This window comes from Sceloporus occidentalis, unplaced genomic scaffold (genome assembly GCF_023333645.1).
Source record: "Sceloporus occidentalis isolate IW3139 unplaced genomic scaffold, rSceOcc1.0.p SCAF_8, whole genome shotgun sequence".
Lineage (NCBI taxonomy): Eukaryota > Metazoa > Chordata > Lepidosauria > Squamata > Phrynosomatidae > Sceloporus > Sceloporus occidentalis.
Genome location: NW_028316988.1, coordinates 34,101,431 through 34,126,777, shown reverse-complemented (window position 1 = coordinate 34,126,777; position 25,347 = coordinate 34,101,431). Strand labels below are relative to the sequence as shown.

The 25,347-nt window shown below is 44.5% G+C and overlaps 2 protein-coding genes across 4 annotated transcripts in view; both read right to left on the bottom strand.

Annotated features, from left to right (window-relative positions):
- PLS3 (plastin 3) overlaps positions 1-386 on the bottom strand; it is a 43,490-nt gene extending 43,104 nt beyond the window's left edge. The window contains exon 1 of the mRNA XM_089536200.1: positions 356-386. The gene's annotated coding sequence lies outside the window, so the exon portion shown is untranslated. The remainder of the gene's footprint in view (positions 1-355) is intronic.
- An 18,865-nt stretch (positions 387-19,251) lies between these two features.
- LOC149308643 (UAP56-interacting factor-like) overlaps positions 19,252-25,347 on the bottom strand; it is a 9,047-nt gene continuing 2,951 nt past the window's right edge. Inside the window, exons 3-10 of one of the 3 annotated variants that reach the window (XM_089536196.1) lie at positions 24,226-24,368; positions 23,742-23,872; positions 22,814-22,886; positions 22,249-22,295; positions 22,071-22,145; positions 21,405-21,516; positions 20,918-20,990; positions 19,252-20,417 (exon numbers count right to left, since the gene is read on the bottom strand). In XM_089536196.1, coding sequence (XP_089392322.1) covers positions 20,410-20,417; positions 20,918-20,990; positions 21,405-21,516; positions 22,071-22,145; positions 22,249-22,295; positions 22,814-22,886; positions 23,742-23,872; positions 24,226-24,368 — 662 coding nt within the window. In that variant the 3' untranslated portion in view covers positions 19,252-20,409. Of the gene's footprint in view, positions 20,991-21,404; positions 21,517-22,070; positions 22,146-22,248; positions 22,296-22,813; positions 22,887-23,741; positions 23,873-24,225; positions 24,369-25,347 lie in introns of all 3 variants that reach the window. The other 2 variants (XM_089536195.1, XM_089536197.1) reach the window with 2 other exon arrangements.

The following is a 25,347-nucleotide window of genomic DNA, read 5'->3' as shown; positions in this document are numbered from 1 at the left end:
GCAGAGAATGAGGGAGTGAGGGGAAGAGGAAGGAGGAAAGAAAGAGGGAATGAGGGAGAGAAAGAAAGAAAGAAGGAGCGAGTGAGTGAGTGAGTGAGAAAGGGAGCGAGGGGAGAGGGGCTGAAGGGGGAACCCAGCTCCCAAGCCCCTTCTTCCCCTCCAAACTCTTGCCCTGCCAGCCTCCTCCTCCTCCTCCTCTCTCCCACTCTTCTCTTCCAAAAGCCCTTCAGGAGGAGGGAGTTGGCGTCCTTCTCCCTTTCCCCAGCCCTGAGCCCCCCAGAAGCCTCTCTCCTTCCCTTCCCTCCCCAAAGCCAAGCAGAAGGAGAAGAAGGGAGCCCTCCTTGCCTCCACTCACCGGCTGCGCTGCCTGCCTCTGGCTCAGTGGCTCCGGCTCGTGCGCGCGCCTCCCGTGCACGCGCCTGCGAGGAGCCCGCTTCCCCCCCCCCCCCGCTCAAGGCCATTGGTCCAGGCAGGAGTCAGTCACTCCTCCTAGAGTTCGGATTGGAGGGATGGGTCCCCTCAGGTAAAGCAGCCAGGCTACTTCCAGCACTGCTGCTGCAACACTGAGGGGCTGGGAAACTTTTTCAAGTGCATGTATATATGTATATGACTAATATATATATGTATGTGTGTGTGTGTGTGTGTGTGTGTGTGTGTGTGTATATATATATATATATATATATACACTATATATATGTGTGTGTGTGTGTGTATATATATATATATATACACTATATATATATATGTGTGTGTGTGTGTGTGTGTGTGTGTGTGTGTGTGTAAAACAAATGACAGTACTTGCCCATAAGAAAGTCATACTTGCCCATAGGGAACCATAGGAGAATACTTGTCCATAGGGAAACATTGAGTACTTGCCCACTTTTTCCCTATAGGCAAGTACAGTATTCTCCTATGGTTCCCTATGGGCCAGTATTCCCCAATGGTTCCCTATGGGCCAGTATTCCCCAATGGTTCCCTATGGGCCAGTATTCCCCAATGGTTCCCTATGGGCCAGTATTCCCCAATGGTTCCCTATGGGCCAGTATTCCCCAATGGTTCCCTATGGGCCAGTATTCCCCAATGGTTCCCTATGGGCCAGTATTCCCCAATGGTTCCCTATGGGCCAGTATTCCCCAATGGTTCCCTATGGGCCAGTATTCCCCAATGGTTCCCTATGGGCCAGTATTCCCCAATGGTTCCCTATGGGCCAGTATTCCCCAATGGTTCCCTATGGGCCAGTATTCCCCAATGGTTCCCTATGGGCCAGTATTCCCCAATGGTTCCCTATGGGCCAGTATTCCCCAATGGTTCCCTATGGGCAAGTACTGTCATTAGTTTTAGTACATCCTGTATATGTATATGCACACACACGCACATATGCTGATATTGTACTGCAAAACTGAGGGCCTTAAATACTTTATATATGTGTGTGCATGTGTGTATATATATATGTGTGTGTGTGCTGGTTTTGTAGGAACTTGGGCCTCCCAAAGCCAAAAAACCCAACAACCTGGGATTTGCTCCATCGTATACAACCATTTTTCACAATCCGGTTTGCGGTTTCCATTTGTGTTGCGACAGGTGACTGAAGGAAGTGATCCTGCAAAGTGTTGCTTTGCAAAGAGGAACCAGAAGCATCCTACAAGAGTTGGAAGAGACCCCAAAAAGTCATCCATCATTCATTCCTCAATGCAGGAAGACAGGACCAAAGCTCCACCTTCTGGCCTTGGCAATTTTTTGGGGGGGAGATGACTTTTCAAAGGTAGGAACATGTTTTGTTTGTTTAAACAGGAAAATTGGAAAGTTGTATCCCTCCTAAAGTTTCTCCGTTCAAAGGGAAAAGTAGCAGAAATTGATGGAAACAATTGCAAGAAGCAACCTTCACATTTTCCCTTTTCTTTAAACATTGCAACAAGTAACAACAACCACGGTCCACTTTGCAAACTCAGGGAACATGTCACAGGAATTAATTATTATTAAACAGTAACTTAATGAAAGCACTTCTGCCACCATCTCTATCTATCTATCTATCTATTTCCGTTTAAATCGCTGCAAAATCCCAGGATTCGCAGTTTTGAGGGGGATATTTACAAAGGTCTGACGCTCCTACGAACTACAAGTCCCATGCTCTTTCCTTTCCTCTGCCTCCCCACTTTAATAATAATAATAATAATAATAATAATACTTATTTATATCCTGCCTCTCCAATTGGATCAAGGCGGCTTACGGCGTTAAAACAGCATTAAGATACCTTAAAATACAAAACAATAATGAATTGTTTTGAGTTAACGGAGTGCAAACTACTTTTGCACAAACGACTGGACTCTTGTCCCCGAAAAGGAGAATTTGCACATGGACAGTGTCTGCGTTGCAGCAATTGACCCTTTTGCGTTGAAACGACTCTCCAGTTTTGCGCTCATAATAGGAAATTCAAGGCACAACTTTGGGGTTTTGCTGGGTTTTCGACATCTCCTCCCCCCTTTGTACCGCTTCCTCCATTTGTTCAACATTTCATACAGTTGTTTTGCAAACTGTTCCTTTTCCTTCCTGTTTCTTCACCAAGCTGATATATATATATATATATATATATATATATATATATATATATATCTCGTATTAATAAAATAGTCTTTCCAAAGCGCTTAAAACACACTGAGGACACACATAGCAAGGCTTATGTTCCCTATCTGGCAAAAGATTTCCATCTCAGTTCTACTATTCTAACTTATATTTGTACATATAAGTTATGTACATGGCGGACCACACTTTTAAAACTTTTAAGTATTAATCACAGACTTCCCCAGATGCAAGAAAGTCCTTTGACAGCTTGAGATGGAGCTTCCCCTTAAGAGTGCTATAGAAGATATGGGTTTTGAAGATAATCTTATTAAATGGCTTAAATGGGGATTCCCAAACTTTAGTCCTCCAGATTTTTTGAACTACAGCTCCCAGAATTCCCAGACTATTGACCAAGCTTGCAGGGGCTTCTGGGAGCTGAAGGCCCAAAACCCGAATGGCCAAAGTTTGGGAACCATTGATTTATATCAATCTGTATGATAGTCCCCAAAAGTAACTTTTCCAAGCTCTGATGGCTGCACCTTTTGCCGGAAGGAAGGCACCTACAGTAGCATATTGTCACATTATGACCTTATTCGCCTATTGATTATTTTATTTGATGGATGGGAAGAAGCCTGATTTAATGGTAAGCAGAAATGCTCAGGAGTCCCTGTTAGGAAGTGCATTTTTCATAGGCTAGGAACAGGGAAGATGGGTTTGTCCATCGCATGCCGGCGCATAAATCTGCCCATTCTCTGGTCTCAGTGGAGTTTATCACATGTGAAATTGGAACACCAATCCAAAGCCATTCTGAAGGGAAAGGGAAGCAGAGTCAGTTCGAATCCAAGGCAAAGTTGTATTCTACACCAAACCAATTCGGACTGAAATCAAAGTGAACTTGGAAACAGTTTTTGGACATTATCAGACAAGGGAAATTGGAAGTATAATCCAACGGCAATCCGAATGCAATCATGGGGTTTCACGTTATTGCGTGATAGACTACCACACACAATTTCAGGCAATGGCAAGCTATTTTCAGGCAATGGGAAGCCAGTTCGAACGCAATTCATATGCATGTAAATTTGCTGAAATAGCAAATTCATGTCAATACGTTCTGGCCCCACTTTCTTTTCATTCAAAATTGAGAGAAATTCCTCCCGTGCGATAAACTTCTTTGTGAATTCACGTATTACCGAATTCACCTACATCAGGAGTCGCTTTGGAATGACTTTGGATCTGCCTTGGAACAACTTCCCATAGAAAGCAGTCGCGTGTGATAATCTGTCACATTTTAGTGTGAATTCGCATGGTTGGACCAGGAGTGACTTCGGACGGCAGTTGCAAAAGCCATTGTGTGGCAGCCACTCCGATAGGCTTTTGGCTGAAGAGCGGGGTATAAATATTATTATTATTATTATTATTATTATTATTATTATTATTATATTGTCCAGTGTGTCTATACAGTTTCTGTTTCACAGTCGAGGTTGGCATTGCCTTTTGCTGGGAAACTTCTGGGTCTGCGCAGCAAAGGAGGAAAGAGAAAGAAGTGGATGGTTCTCCTTAGAGTTGCCATGAGTCAGAAATGACTCAAAAGCACACAACGCACGCACACTTTGAGCTCAGTTTGCAGGATCTGAAATAAGAGGAGGACAAAAGAGGAAGGGAGAGGACCTGGGATGTTTTAAAAGCCATTGCAAATCAGCTGGGACTGTCTCTGCCAAAATGGGGCAGTTGGTGGATATACGGCTTGGAGCAACTGGAAGGACACAGTCACAACTTCAGCACACTAACCTGTACATAACTACACATGCACAGAGTGTACAAGTACGTTTTGGGGTCTTAAAGCCCATTAGAAAGCCTTGATCACCCACATGATGGGAACTGTAGTACAAAATACTTTTTTTAAAACTCACAGTAAAACAGAGAAAGCAAGCTTAAAGCAAATTAAAATCCCAGAGGGTTTCCTTAGCTTAAACAGTCATAGCCACCTGTGAGTTGGGTGATTCAAATCTATCTAGTAGCTGCAAAACCTTGGTGCAAATGTTACTCGCAGCTAAAAGTGTGACTTGCTTCCTTCCTGCCTAACAGTCAATGGGTGCAAACCATTTTTAAAGCAAAAAATATTAAATGCACACAACCCTTTTCCTGCGACAGTTCTACGAAATATCTTTGCACCGCCCTCCAAAAAACAAAGATTTCCTTATACAGTCATTGCAACCGCGTTACGCTGCTCCAGAAAGTCTAGATGTCAGAGAATCATATTTTCCTTGAGTCAGAAAAAAAAGAGGAAAGGAGATCAGTGTTTCCCCTTAAAAGATTTTAATAGATATGATGCGTTTCCTGATCATGTCCTGAAATCTGTCCTCCTTCTTGCTTTATATTTGTTTGCACTGCTCTGAGGATACATGATTGACTTGCTTTACATTTTATCAGTACCCTTCCTGAAGTTTTCTACTCTTCTTTCCCCTTCGTTCCTCCATCAAACTTATATTTATTGCATTTCCCCATTTATTCTTTAAATATATATTTTTAATTTAAGCACCTTCTTTGCATTCATGTGGGATCTGCCTTCAGTCCCATAGACATCATTAAAGCCCTTTTAAATTAATGAATTGGTTAAATTTCCTTTGCCATACTAGTGCAATGCATAATGTTCAAGGATGCAGCAAACCTAGATCTGTTCCTTACTTCTTGGAAACCATCTGCTGCATTGCATCTGATGCCAGGCACCCAAACCTCTTGTTGTAACCCAGATCCAAGCTCTTTTGGTGCAGCTGCTGAATTCACACACATGACCCCATGCCACAGTTGCTGCTGATGGGGAGAAAAGCAACAGCTCAGTAACCAACAACTGTCTTGGGAAGGTAAAGCCCCAGCAAATGGCAATGGGGAAAGGATGCGATGTGGCAGATCAAGTAGCTGCAGCTGATATGCTTTGCATCAGAAGCAGCTGGTCACAAAGGCAAACATAACCTTGCTGTTGTTAATGTGTGTCTTCAAGTCATTTCCAACTCATGGCGAACCTATCATGGGTTTTCCCATTGCCTTCCTCTGGGCTGAGAGAGTGTGACCTGGCCAAGGGTTTCCAAGGCTGAGAGGGGAGTCGAACCTTGGTCCCCTGGTTTTCTAGTCTAGTTCTCATACTATAGAAGAAACTAATATTTCTGTACAAAAAAAGAAGTAATTTTCTATGTCATTTCAATTAATTGTAATTTTGAAAGTGCAGTTAATTGCACACGCACACGCACACGCACACACACACACACACACACACATGCAAAGATGAATAGTCTTTGAGAACTGGAATTTTGGGGGACTTCCAGTGCAGAGTAAAAGGGCAAAATTGTCTGTTCCTGCCTTAAAACCCCCACAGTTTATGAACCTTTGCATTGCTGGTTGTCTGTTAACCTCAGTTACTTTTTTTGGTATCAGCTAATTTTGAGCAGACTAATTTGGGGAGACCAGGGTTCAAATCCCTTGATCAGCCGTGCAAACCCATTGGGTGCTCCTGTGCAAGTCACACACTCTCAGCCTCATAGGATGGCAATGGCAACCCTCCCCCTCTGAAGGAACTTGCCAAGATAGGTTTGCTTTAGGGTCACCATAAGTCAGAAATGACTCAAAGGCACCCAACAGCAACAACCATTTTGAGCAGCGTCAAAAATAGTGAACAATAATCCATTCTGCCAAAGATGGGCGCACTCTGCAGTTTGCTTGCCTCTCTGCTGCCTGACTTTCCCATTAAATACAATGGCATGAAGAGAGAGGGACAAAGAGAGAGGGAATGCAATGTCACCGTTCATTCAAGAGATTTGGAAAGGGATCTACCAGGAAAGGAATGTTTCCAAACTTTGCATTCCCTCTCTCAGGTCCCATTAAATACAATGGCATGATATAAAATAGCCAAATCAAGGTTTCTTTACACATAGATGCCTTTCCACATCTCCTGAATGAATGGCAACCTTGCGTTCCCTCTCTCTCTGGTCTCCCTGCAAGTCTTTCTCCTGCTGCACCTTCACTGGGTTACCTTTCCGATAATGTGCATTTGTTTTGCTCTGTTTGCCACATCCTTGAGTGCTTTGCTGACTGCCAGACCCGAGCCAGGTGCACATCACTTATTCATGTTGCGCTCAACTGTGCGTCTCAGGAGGCCAATAATACATTACGGCAAGCGACAACATCGCCGTGCCAGAAAATGCTGAAGACCAGACAAGTGTCATCATGACAGTGCTTCTCTTTCCAAATGGTGCTCAGAAACATGCTCCCTCTGATCCTTGTGGAGGCTGTTGTTCTTGTTGTTGTTGTGCACTTTCAAGTTCACAGTAACTTATGGCAACTGAGTTATGGTTTTCTCGGCTGCCTCCACTTCCCCAAAATATTCTCGTTAGGCATTGCAGCCATGTCCTTCACAGCATCCTTCAACTGTTGGCTTTGCAGCTGATTCATCTTCTCTTGATCTAAGGAGCCCCAGCCTTGCAATTAAAGAGAAGTCTTCCCATTACTAAATACAATCGATGGTTCATGCAAATAGTTCTTTGGTCCTGGATGGGAGAGGAAACGCTTATAAGGAGCCATCAAGCTGGTTGCAAAGGAGCAGCCAAGGTCTCCAAGAGCTGCAGAAATATTGTTAAGGGAAATGCAATGCTCCCTGTTATCAGTGCCTCTTTCCCTCTGATCATAGGATTTCCCCAGAGCTCCAAGCTTCAGCAATCAGACTGGCAAATTAATGTTTAACTTCCCCTAACCAATCAAAACATCCCATATCTCACAAAGATGAACTCGCTAACCAATGACAACACTTCCTATCTTGCAAAGATGAACTGACTAATCGGTCAAAACACTCTCTATCTTGCAAAGATACGGAACGGAGGAAAGCACGTACTTCGTCAAACAGATGTCTTTCACCATGTAAGGGAGCAACACTTCTAAATATGGATTAAGACTGTTGCCTCGTTTCATCCTGAAAGATCTGGTAGGATTCTGTGAGACCAAGGTTCAAATCCTTGCTCAGCCACAGAAACCCACTGGGTGAGTCTGTAGGATCAGTACGTAGAGAGATCTTGTAGCACCTTTGAGACTAACGGAAAGAAAGAAGTTGGCAGCATGAGAATAAATGCATCTGAGGAACACATCTAAATGCACCCAAGGAAGGAGACCTAAGTCTAGGAAAGCCAACTTCTTTCTTTCAGTGAGTCTCAAAGGTGCTGCAAGATCTCTCTACGTAACAGTCTCCCTCAACCTCAGGGTTTAATGCAATGGCAAACCTCCTCTGAATCAATCTTGCCAAGAAAACCCTGTTGCAGGTTTGCTTTAGGGTCTCCGTAAGTCGGAGACGCCTGGAAGGCACACAAGAGCCTTGCAAGAGCAGTGGCTGATGTGGCTTTTAAGGGAAGATTGGGGGAAGGCAGTGTGATCCCTGACCCTTTAGTGTGATCCTCCTAAATCTGGTGGAGAAAATGACTTCAGATTAGCGCTTGCCGATAAGGCGGTGATGCTGCTCAGACTGCAGGGCTGCATCCGGATCTAGTCTGCTTCTTCCCCTGGGCCTCAAGAAAATGCACTTAAAAGGTGATGAAAGAAAGATGAAGGGAATGGAAATGGAGGATGTGGCTTTATTTTTTTTGCAGAAGAGGTTGCTTTGCTATCAGAGGAGAGGCATTGCTAAACCAGAGCATTTGCAGCTGAAAAGGAGGAAGGAGGTGGCGAAGGAAAAGAAGGAGAGGAAGAAATTTCATGGCTTTCTTAGGCAAGGAAGACTCAGGCCTGTTACAGACAGCCAAAATAAAGCTGCTTCGAGTCACAGTGGAGGTATGGTATTTGAATGATGCATGCGTCCTAAGAGTCCAGAAGTCGCACCAAAGCCACGCTCCAGCCCTAAGGACTGGAGCGTGGCTTTGGTGGGGCTTCTGGACTCTTAGGACGTATGCATCATTCAAATACCATACCTCCACTGTGACTCGAAGCAGCTTTATTTTGGCTGTCTGTAACAGGCCTCAGAGATGGTTTTGCCAACAACAACAATGGGCCCCAGGGACTTTTCTGTTGGCTGGCTTGACTCAAAGGGACTTCCTTTTTTCCCTCCCCTCCTCTGCAAAAAATGCCCACTGCCGATGATAAAAGATATGACTGTTGCAGAAAACTGGGCATTTCCCATTCAGATGTAAGAGGCGAGAAATAAAGCAACAACCATGTTTTTCGTTTTTGTAATATAAACCAAAAGTTTTCCCAAAAGCAAAGCGAATCCTGAAGGTCAGACTGTGGGATGCTGCAAAGGCCAAGAAGACACAACAAGACTGTGGTCATCAGAAATCTCCCCTGTATTTTCTTTTTCTAAAATTAATCTGTCATGTATTTGGCCTTGATGTCTTTTTTGTTGAATCTGAGATCTGAAAGTTCACAGTCTTCAGGACATATCTATCTCCAAAGGTTGAACTCCGTCATTGTAATGCTCCATTACCACCTTTGCTTTCCACTAGCCCATAAATGGCTTTTTGGGGGGAGTTTTAGCAGCTTAAAAGGTGGGTTTGGGAAGGAGGTTTGGTCATTGCATGGTTAGGAAAGGATTATCCATTAGGAGAGCTTGGGAAAGTTACCTTACTTTTTGGACTACAACTGCCTAGGTTCCCCCCAGCCAGAGTTATTGCACCGTCTGGGGAGATTCTAGCAGTTGTAGTCCCAAAAAAGTAACTTTCAGAAGCTCTGGGGCCTTCAGTTATCTGAGCAGTTGGCCTGATGCAGACCTGCGTTCTACCCCTTTATTCAGAATATATTCCCTAAGAGTTTGATGGGAATCCCATCTGGCGCTGCAACCCTTAAGTCAAGTGAACTTCATTTTTTAAAGTTTCAGTTGCATTGCAGGGGAAGAGTTGGGAACAGGCAAACCTGGAACTTCTCCTTTTAGTTCCATATTTTTTAGTTCCATATTTTGGAGCCACTTCCTCATTTCCTATCCTTGGTCGGTTTTGTCATAAACATTTCCAGCCCCTTCTGTGCAATCGTGGGGCTAAAAGAGAGGCAAAGGCAGAGAAGTGCTGCATCTGCACTGAAGAATTAATGTAGTTCCTGAGCTGCAGTGGCACAATGTAGTTCTATGCGATGTTTAGCCTTCTCCGTTGGAGAGCTCTGGTGCTTACAAATGAAGAATCGCTCTCTTTAGGAATTGCTAGGTCCTATCGCACAAAAGAGATGGGGAGTTTATCCCGTATCCCAGAAAAATTGCGTAATTACCTGAAACGATTTCACATGATGTCACACAAAACCCGCTATTAAAGTGGTCACAAAGAAGCATTAACGCGCATCTTTTTACTTTTGGGATTTCAGCGACAATGCACTTTTGATATCACTTCATTTGCGCAATTGCGTGTAATAATAATTCACACAATGACTCGCCATTTTTGCTTTATTTATGGGATGCTTTACATGCGCTTTAATCTCTCTTTAATGCCGAAATCAGCACTGATGTGATAAACTCCTTATTCTCAAAGGTGCTACAAGATCCCTTTGCAAGCTGGGTCTCATTCCCACTACCTTTTAAACCGGGCCACAGATTGGTTTAAACCGGTTTAAATGACCCTGGTTCACACTTGAATCGAATCGGAGAGGGGGGCCACACACTAGACCCATTTAACCTGCATCCGATGTTTTCTGCGTCTTTTTGGATAAATCAGTTCCACGCAAGTGTGAACCAGAGGCGGAACAGAATCAGCTTAAATTTGCCCTTCTGCCAGCTGGAGCAGATCCATTTGAACTCATTCATTCGTGAATCTTAATCACAAGTGGGTTATTTTATTTCATTTTGCTTCAAGAAAATGCGATTGGGGCAAACGTAGTGGGAAACATGCTCCGCTGCTGAACCGATCCATCAACTTGGATCGCGAAGTGATTTATTTGTAAGTGGGAATGTGGCTCAGATTTTCCAGACTGATGCAGCTATATGTCTTTGAATGTTAATTCTTTGGGTCTTTCTGGAGCATTTTGCTCCGTAGTCAGCAGCTGTGCCATGCTTTTCTGTCTCCATAGCCAAGAAAGAGAAGGAAAGACTTCTTCTAGGGCCACCAGATTCCTTCCACAACCCATACCCACCATCCCTCCTTTTCAAGAGCAGAATTACTTTCTGCAAATGAAGTTCCTCTCTTTCCTTCTCTCTCTCAGACAGTGGGATTGCATTCCTGTGGTTTCTCCCCTTCTGCAGCTGCAGGGCAGAGCTGGCTGCCTCTTTTCCAGGCACCAAAAGCAAATGGTAAGACAAAGGAAAATTGGGTTTTCCCCCCACCTTGAAGAAAATGCCTGTCCTTCTCTGACAACTGGCTCTCTTCAAAGCCTGCTGTTGTCATTTTTTAAAAATAGAAATTCCCCTTGGAATTAAACTTGGAGGCTCTTGTGTCGGAACCAAAAGGAAAAGCAAGATAATATTAATTTCAGACAGTTGCGGCCCTGGATTAAACCTCTCTCCGGATGCTGCTTTCTTTCAGTTGTGCCTCCAGGCCTGGTACATGCAAAACAACAACAACAAAAAACCCACACAAAAACCAAAACCCAGCATTTTATGTGCCACAAATGCTATTTGCTGTGCAGAAAATGCTGTTTCCTAAGTGTGAATTTTGCACAAAATAGCTCCCAAACCGTGCAAATGTTAACATCCCTAATTTAGACCAGGAAAAGGCAATGTGGGCTCTCCAGAAATTGGTGGATAACAGCTCCCATTATCCCTCACCAAATGGCGATGCTGCCTGGGAATACTGGGAGCTGCAGTCCAACAATATCCAGAAAGTCACATTTTGTCCATCCCTGGTCCATTTTGACCATACGTGGTCCTTCAGTTTTGTCCCATCCATCCACTCATGACTTTCCCCCCATAGAAAACAGCATTTTCTGCATAACGAATAGCATTTGCAGCATATGAAATTTTGGGGTTTTTTGCACAGTTCAGGAGTTGTTCTGTGCAAAACTCACACATGAATTCCTAATATGCTGGAACATTTCCAGTGTCCTGGGTCTGCTTCCTCTTTGGTTTGCCATTCAGAGACGTCTAAAGAAGCTGGAGAGATGGTGCGACAGAAGGATGGAGCTTGTTTGACTTTGGGCGATACAATCTAGATCAGAGGGAGAATTGGAAGATGGGGAAAGTGATATCAGCCACGGCAGTCACATGAGAGACAGGGTGACCGTCGGAGAATGGGCAGCCTTGCGAGCGAAAGACAATGGCCCCTTGTATCGAGAGAGCCAAACGCTGTTAGACAAATGGGAAGCCGACTGCCTGCCCAGCCAAGAGGGATGCCTGTTAAAAATAGCTGCAAAGATTTTGCAAAGACTTGGAAAGGGATTTATATATCTATTGAGAGGCACATGAATGGAAGGTATTGCTAGATCTGGTCAGATGGGGAAAGTAGCATCCTCTTCAGAAGATGATGAAGGTTGAGAAATGGAGTGCGTCATCAGGAGGCATCTGTTGATGTATCTGAGCTAAGAAAGAGATGGGGCATCATTGGAAAAGGAAGGGATGGATGTTATCAGAAGGTGGAGAGATGGCACATCATCAGAAGTGAAGAGATGGGGTGTCATTGGAAACTGGGAAAGAAGGGAGACATCTAATAAATATCAGAGGTGATAGAGAGATGGTGGCTGTCATAAAAGGTAGGGAGATGGACATCACCAGGAGACATCCATCCAAATATCAGAGATGGTGGGAGATGGGACATCATTGGAAGACATCCATCCAAATATCAGACTTCATCGGAGATGGAACAGGTGGGAATATGAGACATCATCAGGAGACATCCACCTAAATATAAGAAATAATGGAGTTGTGGTGGATATTGCCAAAAGGCAGGGAGACAGGACATCATCAGGAGACACCAATTCAAATATCAGAGATGGTGGGAGATGGCACATCATTGGAAGACATCCATCCACATATCAAAAATGGTGAAGACACAAAGGTAGGGAGATGGGACATCATCAGGAGATACCTATTCAAACAGAGATGGTGTAGAGATGGACTATCATCAGTAGACGTCCATTCAAATATTAGAAATGGTAGAGAGAGATCACTAGAAAGTGGAGGTGTGAAACGTCATCAAGAAATATCCATCCAAATACCAGAAATGGTGGAGAGATGGTGGCTATCACCAAAAGGTAAGGAGATGGGACATCATCAGGAGGCATCCATCCCAATATCAGAGATGATGGAGGGATGGGATGTCATCTGGAGATATCTAGCCAGGATCTTGTGAGAAGGTTAATAATTTTCATGAGGGACTTCATAAGGTTCTTCCTGATTTCAGCTTCCCCTGATGACAGTGAAACGAAATCTGGAAGTGAGATAGAAAGTAATTGTGGTTGAGGGGGTCTGTGGGATGTTTGGAGATCTGTTCTTGCTTGGTGGTTGCTCTTCCTTTCTGGACTGATCTTCCTTGGTTGCTCAGCCCAGTAGTAATCAGCCTGAGCATTGGATAAACCTTGAGGAAATTATGGATTACAACACCCAGAATCCCTCAACCAGCGAAGTAAACACAGACAGAGAAAGCAAAATGATGAAAGGAGTGAGCAGAAGCAGCTTCTTACAAGTTCTTGAGCTCACATATAAACAAAGAAGTTGGTGAACATCCTGGAGGCACACATTTCGTAACTGTGGGGTGCCATAGTTCAAAAGGCTCTCCTTCTGGTTTCCTTCCCCAACTAAACATGGAAGGATGGAGTCCCTTCAAATGAAATAAGAACATAAAAGTGAATCCCAGGGCTGGACCAAACCAAAGGCTGACCTCTTTCAGGTTTGGTTCCCATAGATGCCTCTGGCTCCTGCTGGCACCAAGTCCATTGGTGAATCTACTCTAACTTTTAAGGATGCCATCTGAGGGGCTGAAACACATCCCTCCCAAATAGGTTCAGTGTTTTGGTTAGCTCCTTCAAAGTCTGGACTAAAAACCAGAACAAACCATCACCCCACTAATTATTATTATTATTAACCTTTATTTATAAAGCGCTGTAAATTTACACAGTGCTGTAAATACAATCTTTTTAATTGGACGGTTCCCTGCCCTCAGGCTTACAATCTAAAAAGGCATGACACAAAAGGAGAAGGGAGTGGTGGAGGGGAAGGGGATGAGGGCCAGCAGTTCTTCTCTACCTCCGAGGCCTGGATCAGGGGAGATGGACTGGAGGGAGGGCTTGGCTTCATAATGGATGGTTAATCTTCATCCAGGGAGGCAAGCGACAATTATGCAAGGCCTGGGAACGCTTCTCTGAACAGGACGGCCTTCAACTCCGTTTTGAAGCTGGTTAAAGAAGTGATGGCTCTTGTTTGGGGGGGGGGGGGAGAAGGTTCCAGGAGTGAGGAGCAGCGAGTGAAAAGGGGCGAATCCGGGATGGGGCAGAGGAAATCCTGGGCTGGGACAGACAACTTTGACTACCAGAATGGAGGGCCCGAGTGGGAAGGTGAGGAGAAAGAAGGTCTGATAAGTAAGGAGGGGCCAGCCCATGGAGGGCTTTAAACATCGACAGCAGGAGCTTGTACTGAATGCGGAAAGGGAGGGGGAGCCAGTGAAGGGATGCCAGCAAAGGAGACATATGGTCACAGCGGTGGGCGGATGTGATAATGCATGCAGCTGAATGTTGAACAGAGATTAAAGGACAGAGGTGAGAAAGAGGAAGCCCAGCCAGGAGGACGTTACAGTAATCAAGTCGTGAGATCACTAAGGCATGGACCAGGATCTTGGCAATAGAGTCGGAGAGAAATGGTCGTATTTTGGCAATATTGTACAAAAGGAATCTACTAGCCTTGGCTGTGGTCTGGATCTGAGGGATACACGACAGAGAAGAGTCAAAGCTAAAACCAAGACTGCGGGCTTGCTGGACTGGTTGAATAGAAATGTTGTCCACAGAGACAGAAAAGGAGTGTTGAAGGGTGGGCTTAGGAGGAAAGACAAAAAGCTCTGTCTTGGACATGTTGAGCTTCAAATGCCGATAGCGCATCCACTGCAAGACAGCTGTGAGACAAGACAAAACTTGCTGTTCAAGCCTTGGAGAAAGGTCAGGGGTGGAAAGATACAGCTGGGTGTCGTCGGCATAGAGATGGTAGGAAAAACCAAAGGAGCTAATGAGTTTACCTAAGGACAGTGTGTAGAGAGAAAACAGAAGGGGACCCAGAACAGAGCCCTGGGGAACTCCAACAGATAAGGGAACAGAGGACGAAGTTTGACCACCTGTGACCACTGCAAAAGATCGTCCTGACAAATAAGATCTAAACCAGTGAAATCTAAACTAATGTGAAAGCCATGGAAGCAGTGAATCTAAACTAATGTGAAAGCCATGGAAGCAGAGGTGGTCAAAATGTGGTCCATGTGAGACCCATGACTATTTTGGTGCCTCCTAGTGATTTTGACCCTCAGAGGTCAAAAATGCCCCTAAAGCCCTCTTGGGTTTCCACATGTAAATCCCCCTGAGCCATTTTAGACCCAGAAGAGGCCTTTTTGCATAACACAAAATGTATTTAAACTTGACCATCCCAAGGAAATTCATCTGTTGTAAAATGCCATGGCCCTCTCCTCTCTTTCTCGGTCTCCTAATAAGAATTCCCAACAACAACCAAAAGTCCTTGAAAAAGACGCAAGAAAAAACTGGGCAGACGTTGCAAACTGTCCCCAAAATGTACCTCTCTTGTTCCCCACCAATCAATACGATGCTAAGAGCCGGTGGAGCACAAAACTAAATGTACCTAAAAATGATTTTGAAAGAGCCGCAATGGAGAAATTCTCCTTCCGTTCATAACCACCACATTTGACATTTCCTCTCTTCTCGTCAGGTCGCATTGCGACAGAGCCAGCCACGTTGCATTGGCAAGCCTCACTTTGGGACCAGTTTGTAGGGAGATCTTGCAGCACCTTTGAGGCTCACTGAAAGAAAGAAGTTGGCAGCATGAGCTTTCCTTGGCCAAAGTCTACTTCCTCAGATGGGACCAATGTGCAACGTGGTCCAAAGGGGCTCTTTGAACATCTTTCTAACCCAGAACTTGGGTGATGTTCCTTGTTTGAACTACAGCTCCCAGAATCGGCGGTCAGTGTGGTCAGTGTCCACATTGGCCATACTGACTGAGGGACTCTTGGAGTCCACAGAACCTTTCCAGGGTCTGGTTTAAGCCTGCGTTCCTCACCACAGCTGCCATTACCACCCCCTTCATCCCCATCATTTGTATTGAGGTTGGGTTTTCATAGGTGAGAAATACTCAGTGGTGGTTTTACTACTGTATATACTCATGTAGAAATCTAGAAATTTTGGTTGAAAAACTGGCCCCAAAAACCTGATTCGACTTATCCGCAGATCAATGTCAGTACTATATTTTAATGCATATATGGTGAAAGGCAAGAGTTTAATCTGCCCTAAAAGCACTGACCCACTTCTGCTCTCTCATCCATCCAGACTTCATGCCTGCTGGGATTTTGTAAGGTTTTTGGCATTGTTTTCCTTTGCTTCATCCTTTACATCCTTTATTACATCCCCCTATGTTTTACCCTCGACTTATCCACAGGTCATATCCAAATCCATAACTTTGCCTCCCCCCCCCCCCCCCAAATTTGCCCTTGATTTATATATGAGGTCGACTTATAGTCAAGTATGTACAGGTAAGTTTGCGACCCAATAAACTTAATATAATCCTAAAAATTCGGAACTACAAAATATTCTGCCGATGCTTTCCAGCCACAAGAACAAAATGGGCATCGCTCAAAACAGCCCAGCTCTGCCCATTCAAAAGTCTGGACACCTCAAACAAGGCTTTGAAGGTGAAAAGAGAACCAAGGAAGATCTTCTTTGTAAGGTCTTGATCCCTCGTTTCTTGTATCCCTTCTACTTTGAGCTGAAACGTGGCAGATGATGCCTTCCTTGCAACTGAGCTGCCAAGAAAACGCAGCCCTACTTTAAGCGACCCCAAATGCAAACGAATTTAAGGACAGGAAATCCTGCAAAAGGCGGATGGTGCTAAAGAGGAGATGTAAGATATAGCACCCCTGTCATTTTGGATCAGCGTTTGCACAGAAATAGGACAAAATGCCAAGGTGGCGGTTACCGCCGTCCCTTGGAAAAAGCACCGGTTTAAAAACAGAAAAGAATTCCAAGCTGCAGCTGCAACTTCCTGAGGTTGAAAGAGGTAAAAAAGAAACTTCTCCAGATTTGGCCGCTTTCATCGTCCAAAAGCAGACTCAGCATTGGCAGCTCCAGAACGGCTGTTGGCTCAGGACCAAAGATGTCAGAAAACAGCAAATCCAGACATCTGAGTCAGGGCTGAAAGGCAGATCAGCTTCTCTTCGCCTTGACCTCACGGTGCTTCTGGTTGTCTAACTTTAGACTTTTTTCGCCCACACACCTGCTATTCTGAGCTACGAAGCAACAACAACAACCACCGCAATGTTTCACCTTTGAGCTTGGCCATAATCATGCGTCTGAGAAGATGCAACCGGCGCTTGAACTTTTCTGCTGCGTGTCGCGTACAAGAAAGTCCCAGGAGTTCAGCATTTCCGTATTTCCGTAACCATATACTTTGAGGATTGTTGTTGTCGTGTGCTTTCAAGTCGTTTCTGACTTATGGCAACCCTAAAGCGAACCTCTCCTGGGATTTTCATTTCAAGATGTGTTCAGAGGGCATTTGCCATGGCCATCCTCTGAGGCTGAGAGAGAGTGGCTTTTGTCAAAGGGTCACCCAGTGGGTTTCCATGGTCAAGCGGGAGTCAAATCCGTGTCTCCAGAGTCGTAGTCCAACACTCGAACCACTGCGCCACATCGGCTCTCTCATTTTGAGGATCCATTATATGCCATACATATAATTGTGGGCAATGTCTGAAGCAAAGCTTGGAACCGGTAGCCCATATTTAGGATTACGGATAAAGTTAGACATCTCCTGTCTAACACGATTAAACTGGTTGGATTTAACGCTGTCAGATTTGCTGTGAAAGCTGTCAGTGTTAGGAAAGATATGGAAGAGATATTGTACTTTAAGGACTTTGGGGTGTTGCTTTGAAACTGTGAAAAGTTTTGGTCCTTCAGGCAAAGATAGACAGACAGACAGACAGACAGACAGACAGACAGACAGACAGACAGGATGGATCAATGGACAGAGACAGACAGACAGGATGGGCAGACAGATGGATGGATGGATGGACAGGCAGATATATAGCTGCAGATATAGGTAAAATATAGATAAGATATAACCTTTCTTGATTGATTGACAGAAGGAATGGTCAATTTGATTTATTCCAAGACATGCCGTGTTACTCTGGAATATCTGTATGCTATTATACTTTGAAATACAAGTCCCAGAATCCCTCAGTAGTGGCTATGCTGGCTGGGGGATTCTGGGAGCTTTTGTACAAAAGTAACTTTTCCAAATTCTGATGGCTTACCAATATATCCAGGGCCAGGAATTGGGGAGGGGGCGTATTTGGATGATTGAAACTGTGAAGATTTGTATCCTGCTCTTTCCCAAGAACTGGGATTCGGAGCAGCTTCACAATATTAAAAAAACAGTACAATTAAAAACATAGAAAAAAGTACAAGACTCTTGTCTGCAGAGGTTATTGCCACACACATGAAAAGCGAGCAATTGATGGCTTGTAATGCAAGCAAGAACTGCAACCGACAAATGCAGGCTTTCCAATTGACCGGATGTTTGCATTGCGACTGCATGCTTCCATTGGTGCAGGCAAAGAAAAGGACACCTGTTTGTGCTTTCATTCAAATGTTCTCCCCCTCTCTCTCTGTGTTGCTGGTGAATTATTTACACAGAAGTCCTCTTAAGCTTCCCTTCATCTGTGAAAGCAATCCCTTTCCATCTCATGACTGGCTGCAGGGGAGTATTAGGCACAATAGCAACCCTCTACCCCTTTCCAGTCAGTCCACCCCCTTCCTGCATACTTTTCTTAATTCAGACCCAAAGGTTTCCCATCCCCAACACATCATCCCTTTGAAATGTTTCCTCCACTTTCCTCCCAGGGAAGGGACCGAAGTTCTGTTATGAGTATGATCATGAAAGTTTGCCAACACAGAAGCGACTGGAGCTTCAAAAAGTAACTTTTCGCATTGCATTTCCTATAATCTCTCAATCACAATGGCCATCGTGCCGAAGGGCAGATCTTGGGAAAGTTATCCCTTGCCTGCAGTGTCCAGGCTTCTTAAGAGGAGCCCCAAAACCATTGGTTTGAAGGTCAAACAAGCAGAAAGCCACAGGGTAGGAAATCATTTTGCAGCTGGGAAAACCCTTTCTGGGAAAGTTTGCTGGAAGAAATGGGTCAAGAGACAGGGACCAGATGCCATCTGGCGGTTGATTTCTAAAGCACATTGTGTGCGTGTGTGTACTACACACCCAAAACCAACAACCATACAGAACATATTTACAGGTAGCTGTGTTGGCCATGCAGCAAAACCCCAAATCAGTAAACAGTGATACCTTCCTTGGGCCAACTCAAAAGCCATTGGACATAATTCTAAGAGTTCATTTTGGTTATGAAAGAAGAAAGTTGGCTGCAGGTCTAAATTAAAAAGTGCACAGCGTTTCTAAACTGCCATCAGTCACAGTTTAGTACCTGGGAACTGGAAATACAAATCTCACCAGCCCCGGCACTATTGCCATTGCCATCCTAGGCCCTTGGTCAACCTGAGTCTTGGACTCTATGCTTGTCGCAAAATAAAGAATTACGAAGATTTCGTCGCTTCAGCTTCCAAAAGTGGTTTTATTCAGTGCACTACAACTCTTCACAACCACATCCTCCAAACAACTCTGCAAAAGTGCTTTCCAGGCCAAAAAGGAAAAAGGAAAAGTCAAGGTGACAACCGGGGGCTAATAGTAGTGGCAACCAGTAGCTCCCAGGTCAGTAGGGCTGAGGATCCTACTCCAGCGCACAGCATTGCTGTGACATCGAAGCTGCTGCCAGGCAAACAATGTTCCCTCCTTCCTCCCTGCAAAGTGGTGCTTCTTTCTTGCCATCTTCATTGCAAAGGCCAAAGCTGGCTCAAGTCCCTACTTTCGTCCAAAGTGGCAGTAATGTATTCAAGTCTTTTACTCCAAGTCTCAGGTCAAATCAAGTCAAGAGTAATGCAATGGCAAACCTCCTCTGAACAAATCGTGCCAAGAAAGCCCCATGATAGGTTCACCTTAGCGTCGTCATAAGTCGGGAATGACTTGGAGGCACACAACAACAACAACACACTCTAGTAAAATATCAAGTCTCTACCTTCAAGTCCAAAGTCAAGTCCTTGCAAGATAATTTCAAGTCAAGTCTCAAGTCTGAGAGCCAGAAGAAAAGGAGGCAGGGTGCATTTCTCAGAGGGGAACAGCAAATGCTAGGCAATGGGGTTGAGGTCTGCTTGGCAGCCAGTCAGAGATGCCTTCGAAAGCTATTGAAAAGCTTTAGAAGGATCCTTCCATTTAAAGCCTGTTGCCTAATGCATCTGTAAGTTTTATAGCTTGTAACTTCTAATGGGATGTTGTTACTATTTTGTCAGTAATACGTGTTACGTCGGGTTTTTATATTGTATTACTTCTTGCTGTACACCGCTGTGATCTAATTTGGAATAGCGGTATATAAATAAATTATTATTATTATTATATTTGCTGTTCACCTCCAAGAAACTTGCCCCTTGCTCTGGAGGCCAGTCTTGCTTGCTGCTTGAAATGAATGATGCCACCAAGTCAGTTGCTAAAATTATACAAGTCACAAGTCGAGTCAGTGCATCATTTATTGCCAAGTTGAGTCCAAGCTGAGTCACCGAAGCAACTTGAATCCGAGTCAAAAGAGGTGAGTCTATATCACTGCAAAGTGGTCTCCTAGGAGAGGGCCTGGGAGACCATCCACACCAGTTGTCTTCCCATTAAGATCCTGAAACAAAACAAGTCGGACCTGAATATGTCATGGATTTGTGCTTCTCGTGCTGTTTCATATGATGAACCAGCAGCTTTCTTTTCATCCCAGTGCGCCAGGGACCAGTGCCATATTTGCGCCATATTACTGCATTTGCAAACTTTTCTGGAAATTCACTACAGACTGGTAGTCAATGGCTCCTAAATCAGTGCTGAGCCATGGACCTTCACTCTGAGCAAGAGTCATAAATCAAACCCAACAAGTAAAAATACAAAGCCTTTTGTGTTAGCCACATCAGTCTGCAAGGAGAGAGTGCTGGACAAAGAGTCAGACCTTGTAGCCCTCTGACCATGGACAGAAGTCTTTGAGAGGGGTCTTTCTCATGCAAGATGTGGGTGATCCAGGCCACCATCCAGGGAGGAGAGGAAAACCAGCTGGAACCCAGAGGCTTGTTCCTGTTTGGAGTAGGAGTGGTTTCCCCCGAATGAGGCAGTGTTAGGGCAGAGTGACCATCCGACCTGGGTTGCGTACTGCAGAGAAATAGCGTTTGTTCCTCAGTCCCGAGAAGCGTTCGTTTAACGTCAAGCTGGTCTAAGGAGGGAAATCATAAAATAGTGTAAGACTGCAATCGTAAGGCAGGTTTAGCTCAGACTGAATGAACCCGAGAAGGAAAATTCAGAACGGACCATAAGTCCTAAGGGTGCATCTACACTGTAGAAATAATGCAGTTTGGCACCACTTTAAGTGCTGTAGCTCCATCCTATGGAATCCTGATAAGTTTGGCAAGGTTTGTAGCCTTCTCTGACAAAGAGTGCTGGTGCATCACAAAACTGCAGGTCTACAAAATGACAAAACTACAAATTCTTGTTGCCTCTGCTTGAGCCCCATCCATGTTGGTGGCACCTCTCTAGTGTTCGTTTCCACATTCACTCAAATCCCTTGAGGACTAGCAGCTTGGCAATGCTTCTCTTTGCCCTCCAAGTTCCCTTTTGGACCCTTGTCTACCTGGTTAGCCGTGGCACGGAAGTTGAACCTCAGGGGCACTCCTTTTGGCTGATGACGGGCCATCTTGGCTGGGGCGCTTCTCTCTCTTGGGAAGGGGCGTTTGCCTCCCGGCCTGTAAAATACAAAATTAAACAATGCCTCGTTGTCACGTCACAAGAGAAGAAAAAAGAAGCAAGTTCATCTCCTCCTTTGCAGAGCTTGGAAGCATTCCTTTTTGGACCTGATCTCCCAGAATTCCCTTGACAACATGGCCAGTGGCAAATAATTGTGGGAAACTGCAGTCTCCGTCCACGGCTGCATCCTACAGAATTTCAGGATTTGTAATCTGAAGCAGGACTAGAACTCTCTGGCCTTCCCCAGACTGCAAATGCCAAGATCCCACAGTATGGAGCTCTGTTCGCAGTTAAAGTGGAATCATTGTGCTACAAGTTTGTGGTCTGGATGGATCCCTGATCACTTCGACAGAACAAGGGACAGAGGAATATTCCCTGGTTATCCCTGCATTTTAACTATATGTGTTTTTTAATCTGTTATAAGTCATGTTGAGCTCCGAAATGGGGAAAAGGCAGCAGGAGAAGGATGATTTCTTATTGAAAGAGACAACCACAGCTATCACTTTCAAATCGTTGGTCAAAATAGAGAATAGATGCTGCTCCGTCCACTTACATGTTCGTCTGACTCGCTTGCGGGTTCGACACAGAGACAGTCAAGACTGCTCCAGAACTGGGCTGTGGCTGCCACCTGCAGTGAGAACACAATTTCAGTTCCATTATTGCCAAGGCAGCCGATTTATTTCTATTTCTGGAGAGAAAAGGGATCATCCTGGCTTCCCCTTCCCCTTTACCTTCTTATCCTTGGTGGCTTCCCTTCTGTTCTTGGCTGTGCTTGCTGCTAGAAGGAAAGGCAGAAAGTTTTATCAGAAAAATAAAAGTAACTACACGATTCTTTGGTAGCAAATCAGCTTCATAGCATGGTTAGACCTCAGGGCTACATCTGCACTACAGAAACAATCCAGTTTGTCACCACTTTAACTGCCTTGGCTCAGTGCTATGGACCAGAGCTCTCTGACAGAAGGCTAAATGTCTCACAAAACAACAGTTTCCAGAATGACACAGCACTGAGCCATGGCAGTTAAAGTGGGGCCAAACTGGGTTATTTTTGCTGTGTGGATGCAGCCAGTGTCTGAGTTCCTCATCTGTAATATGGGAATAATAATGGCAGCCCACCTTGTAGGCTTGCTGTAAGGACTGCAGAGATAATGTATGAGAAACACCTACACAACCCTATACAAACATTAAATGTGGTTTGTGGTTTGTTTTACATTTGCCATTTTCCTGTTGCATTGTAGGGTCTGTCAAAACAGTAAAGCTAACTTTCATTGGCATCACAAAAAGGGACAGCAGACTGACCTGTCCTCTAAAGTTGAACCTCAATTGCCGCTGGAAGAAAGGTGGTCTTGGGTTTTTCCAGAAAGGCCGGTTACTGCAGGGAAGGAAAGGGATCCTAAATGAATACCAAGTAAACAAAAAGAAGATATGCATTTCCCCCAGTTTGAAACCCCAAGGATGCATCCACAATGTAGAAATAATGCAGTTTGGCACCACTTTAACTGCCATGGCTCCATCTACAGAATCCTGGGATTTGCAATTTTGTGAGACACCAGCACTCTTTGGCAGAGAAGGATAAAGAACTTGTGAAACCCATAGGATGGTTTACAGAACTTAAGCTGCTGGCAAATTGCATTATTTCTACAGTCCAGATGGACCCCAAATCAACAGTTTGCAATGTTTTAGCCTCTGAGAACTAGGAGAAAGCACAAAGTCTTGTCATGCAAATGGACATATCCAGAACTCAAAAAGGTAACTTGGAGGGATGACAGCTTCCAGAATCCGGCAGCCAGCATGGCTAAGGAATTTTAGAAGTAGTTGTTCCAATTCCCAACATCACCCAGCCACAACTATAACTCCCACAATCTCCCAGCTATGATTACAACTCCCACAATCCCCCTGCCAGCATGGTCAGAGAATTCCAGGGGTTGTTGTCCTCAAAAAAGTAATTTTTCAAAGCTTTGGATATACCTGTGCACCTATGCACATGCGCGCACAAAGACAGAATCACACACAATTTCCAGCTTTGACTGGACACCTTTGGCACACTCCAAACATATCAGACTACAATTCAGAGAATCCTCATACAGATTAGCCAAGGGTCATGGCATCAAATGGGAGATGCAGATGATGACTGCTGTAGTCCAAGACCTTACAATGTGGGGAGAATGAAAAGCAGAAGCCAAAATGCAAAGACCTGGCAGATGTGCCAAGCTGTCTTTGTCTTTACCTTTGGGCTGGTGGCAATGCCCTTGCATTTCTGAACCGCTGGGCCCTGGCAGGTGGCTTTTGCTGAGTCCCTCCTGTTGCCCCACCATCGCCGCTGCCGCTTGTGTCCATGGTGGTTTCTTCTTGCTTGTCCTAGAAATTAATCACAGTTTGTTCAAAGGACTACCGGGCGTGTGGAATAGAGGCCCATGTGGCACTGATGTTGGCCTCATTATGACCCCAGAAAACAGCATTTTCTGCATGGGAAACAATAGCTTCTCATGTAGAAAACAGTATTTCAGTGCAGAGCAATAATGTTTTCCACATAGAAATTGCACACATACACAAAAAGGCCACATGAAAACTATGCACAGAAGGGGGCTTGGAAAACTGTACTGTTTTCAAAGACTTTCTCTCACCAGGGAGCAAATGGCTAAAATCACTTTTTGGCTTCCTTTGAGAGCAAACTTAGTGAAGAGTGACATCTCTCTTCCCATGGTACCCACCTGCTGCAGCGACAGTGTCCGATTCAAGGGGCTTGTCCCTTTTGGACCGAGGGGGGATCCCTGCCCCGGTCTGGTGACTCCATTCCATCCTGGTTTCCTGTAAAATGGCTGCTTCCTAAACCTGCCTGGAAATCTGTTGGGTCCTGGGGGGCAAGAAAAAAGAACTTCCTTTAGACTGCTTCAGAAAGAGATTTTTTAGATCCTCTGTCGTTGTTGTTGTGCCACCTTCATCGCACCCTATACTCCCACATTTGACAGATGTTTCAGCACATCAGGGTGCGATCAAGGTGGCAAAAGGTATTAATGAGGAAGAAAATACAGTATAGGGGAGGCTGCAGCAGTTTGCTATACACTCCATCCCTTCTCCTCATCTTCCCCCTTCCTCTCCTTTCCCCCAGTAACTTAATTTATTGCAAGGCGCTTTTGCAATCTGAACTCATTTTGCAGCAATGGAAACAAGCCAAGGACGAAGGGAGAAAGTGGAAGGAGGAGAGGAAAACCGGTACATTTTAAAAGCAGCTGCTAAAGTGGGACCACAGAAGATTAACCAGGGCTGTGTATTATGTATATGCAACATCTGTGCACTCTTTATCAACCAGTTAGGCTCTGAAAGCCATCTCTTTACTATCCACATTGGATGACTTATTTTGATTAAATTGCTGTCATACAACAATTTATACAAAATGTTTTTCTTTGCACGAGGACCAAAAGAAAGCACCCTCGATTCAAAAACATTGCCCCTCTGCAAATCATCTTTCTCCCTTCAGCCTGATAAATTGTTTTATTCATTCACATTTATTGGAGAAGGGCGTATATGTGCGATTTCTCTGCTGTGATCTATATCCTAATTCTATAACTCCAGTTTATGGATTCCTTATTTTTCCTTTTGAAACAGGACTGCTTGCTTATGTTACAGATCTGAAGTAACCTCAGGCCTGTTTTTCATCTGGAATTTCTCCTTTTTCTATCACGTCTTCCCATTTCCAGTCACTCCCTCATTCATTATTGATTGGCTTTTCATTTAATATTCAACCATTGTGTAGGAAATTTGCATTTTTTAAAAAACCCAGCTGTAAATGCAATGTCCTAAACTCAATTCCTAGCCCTGACTAGGACGGACCC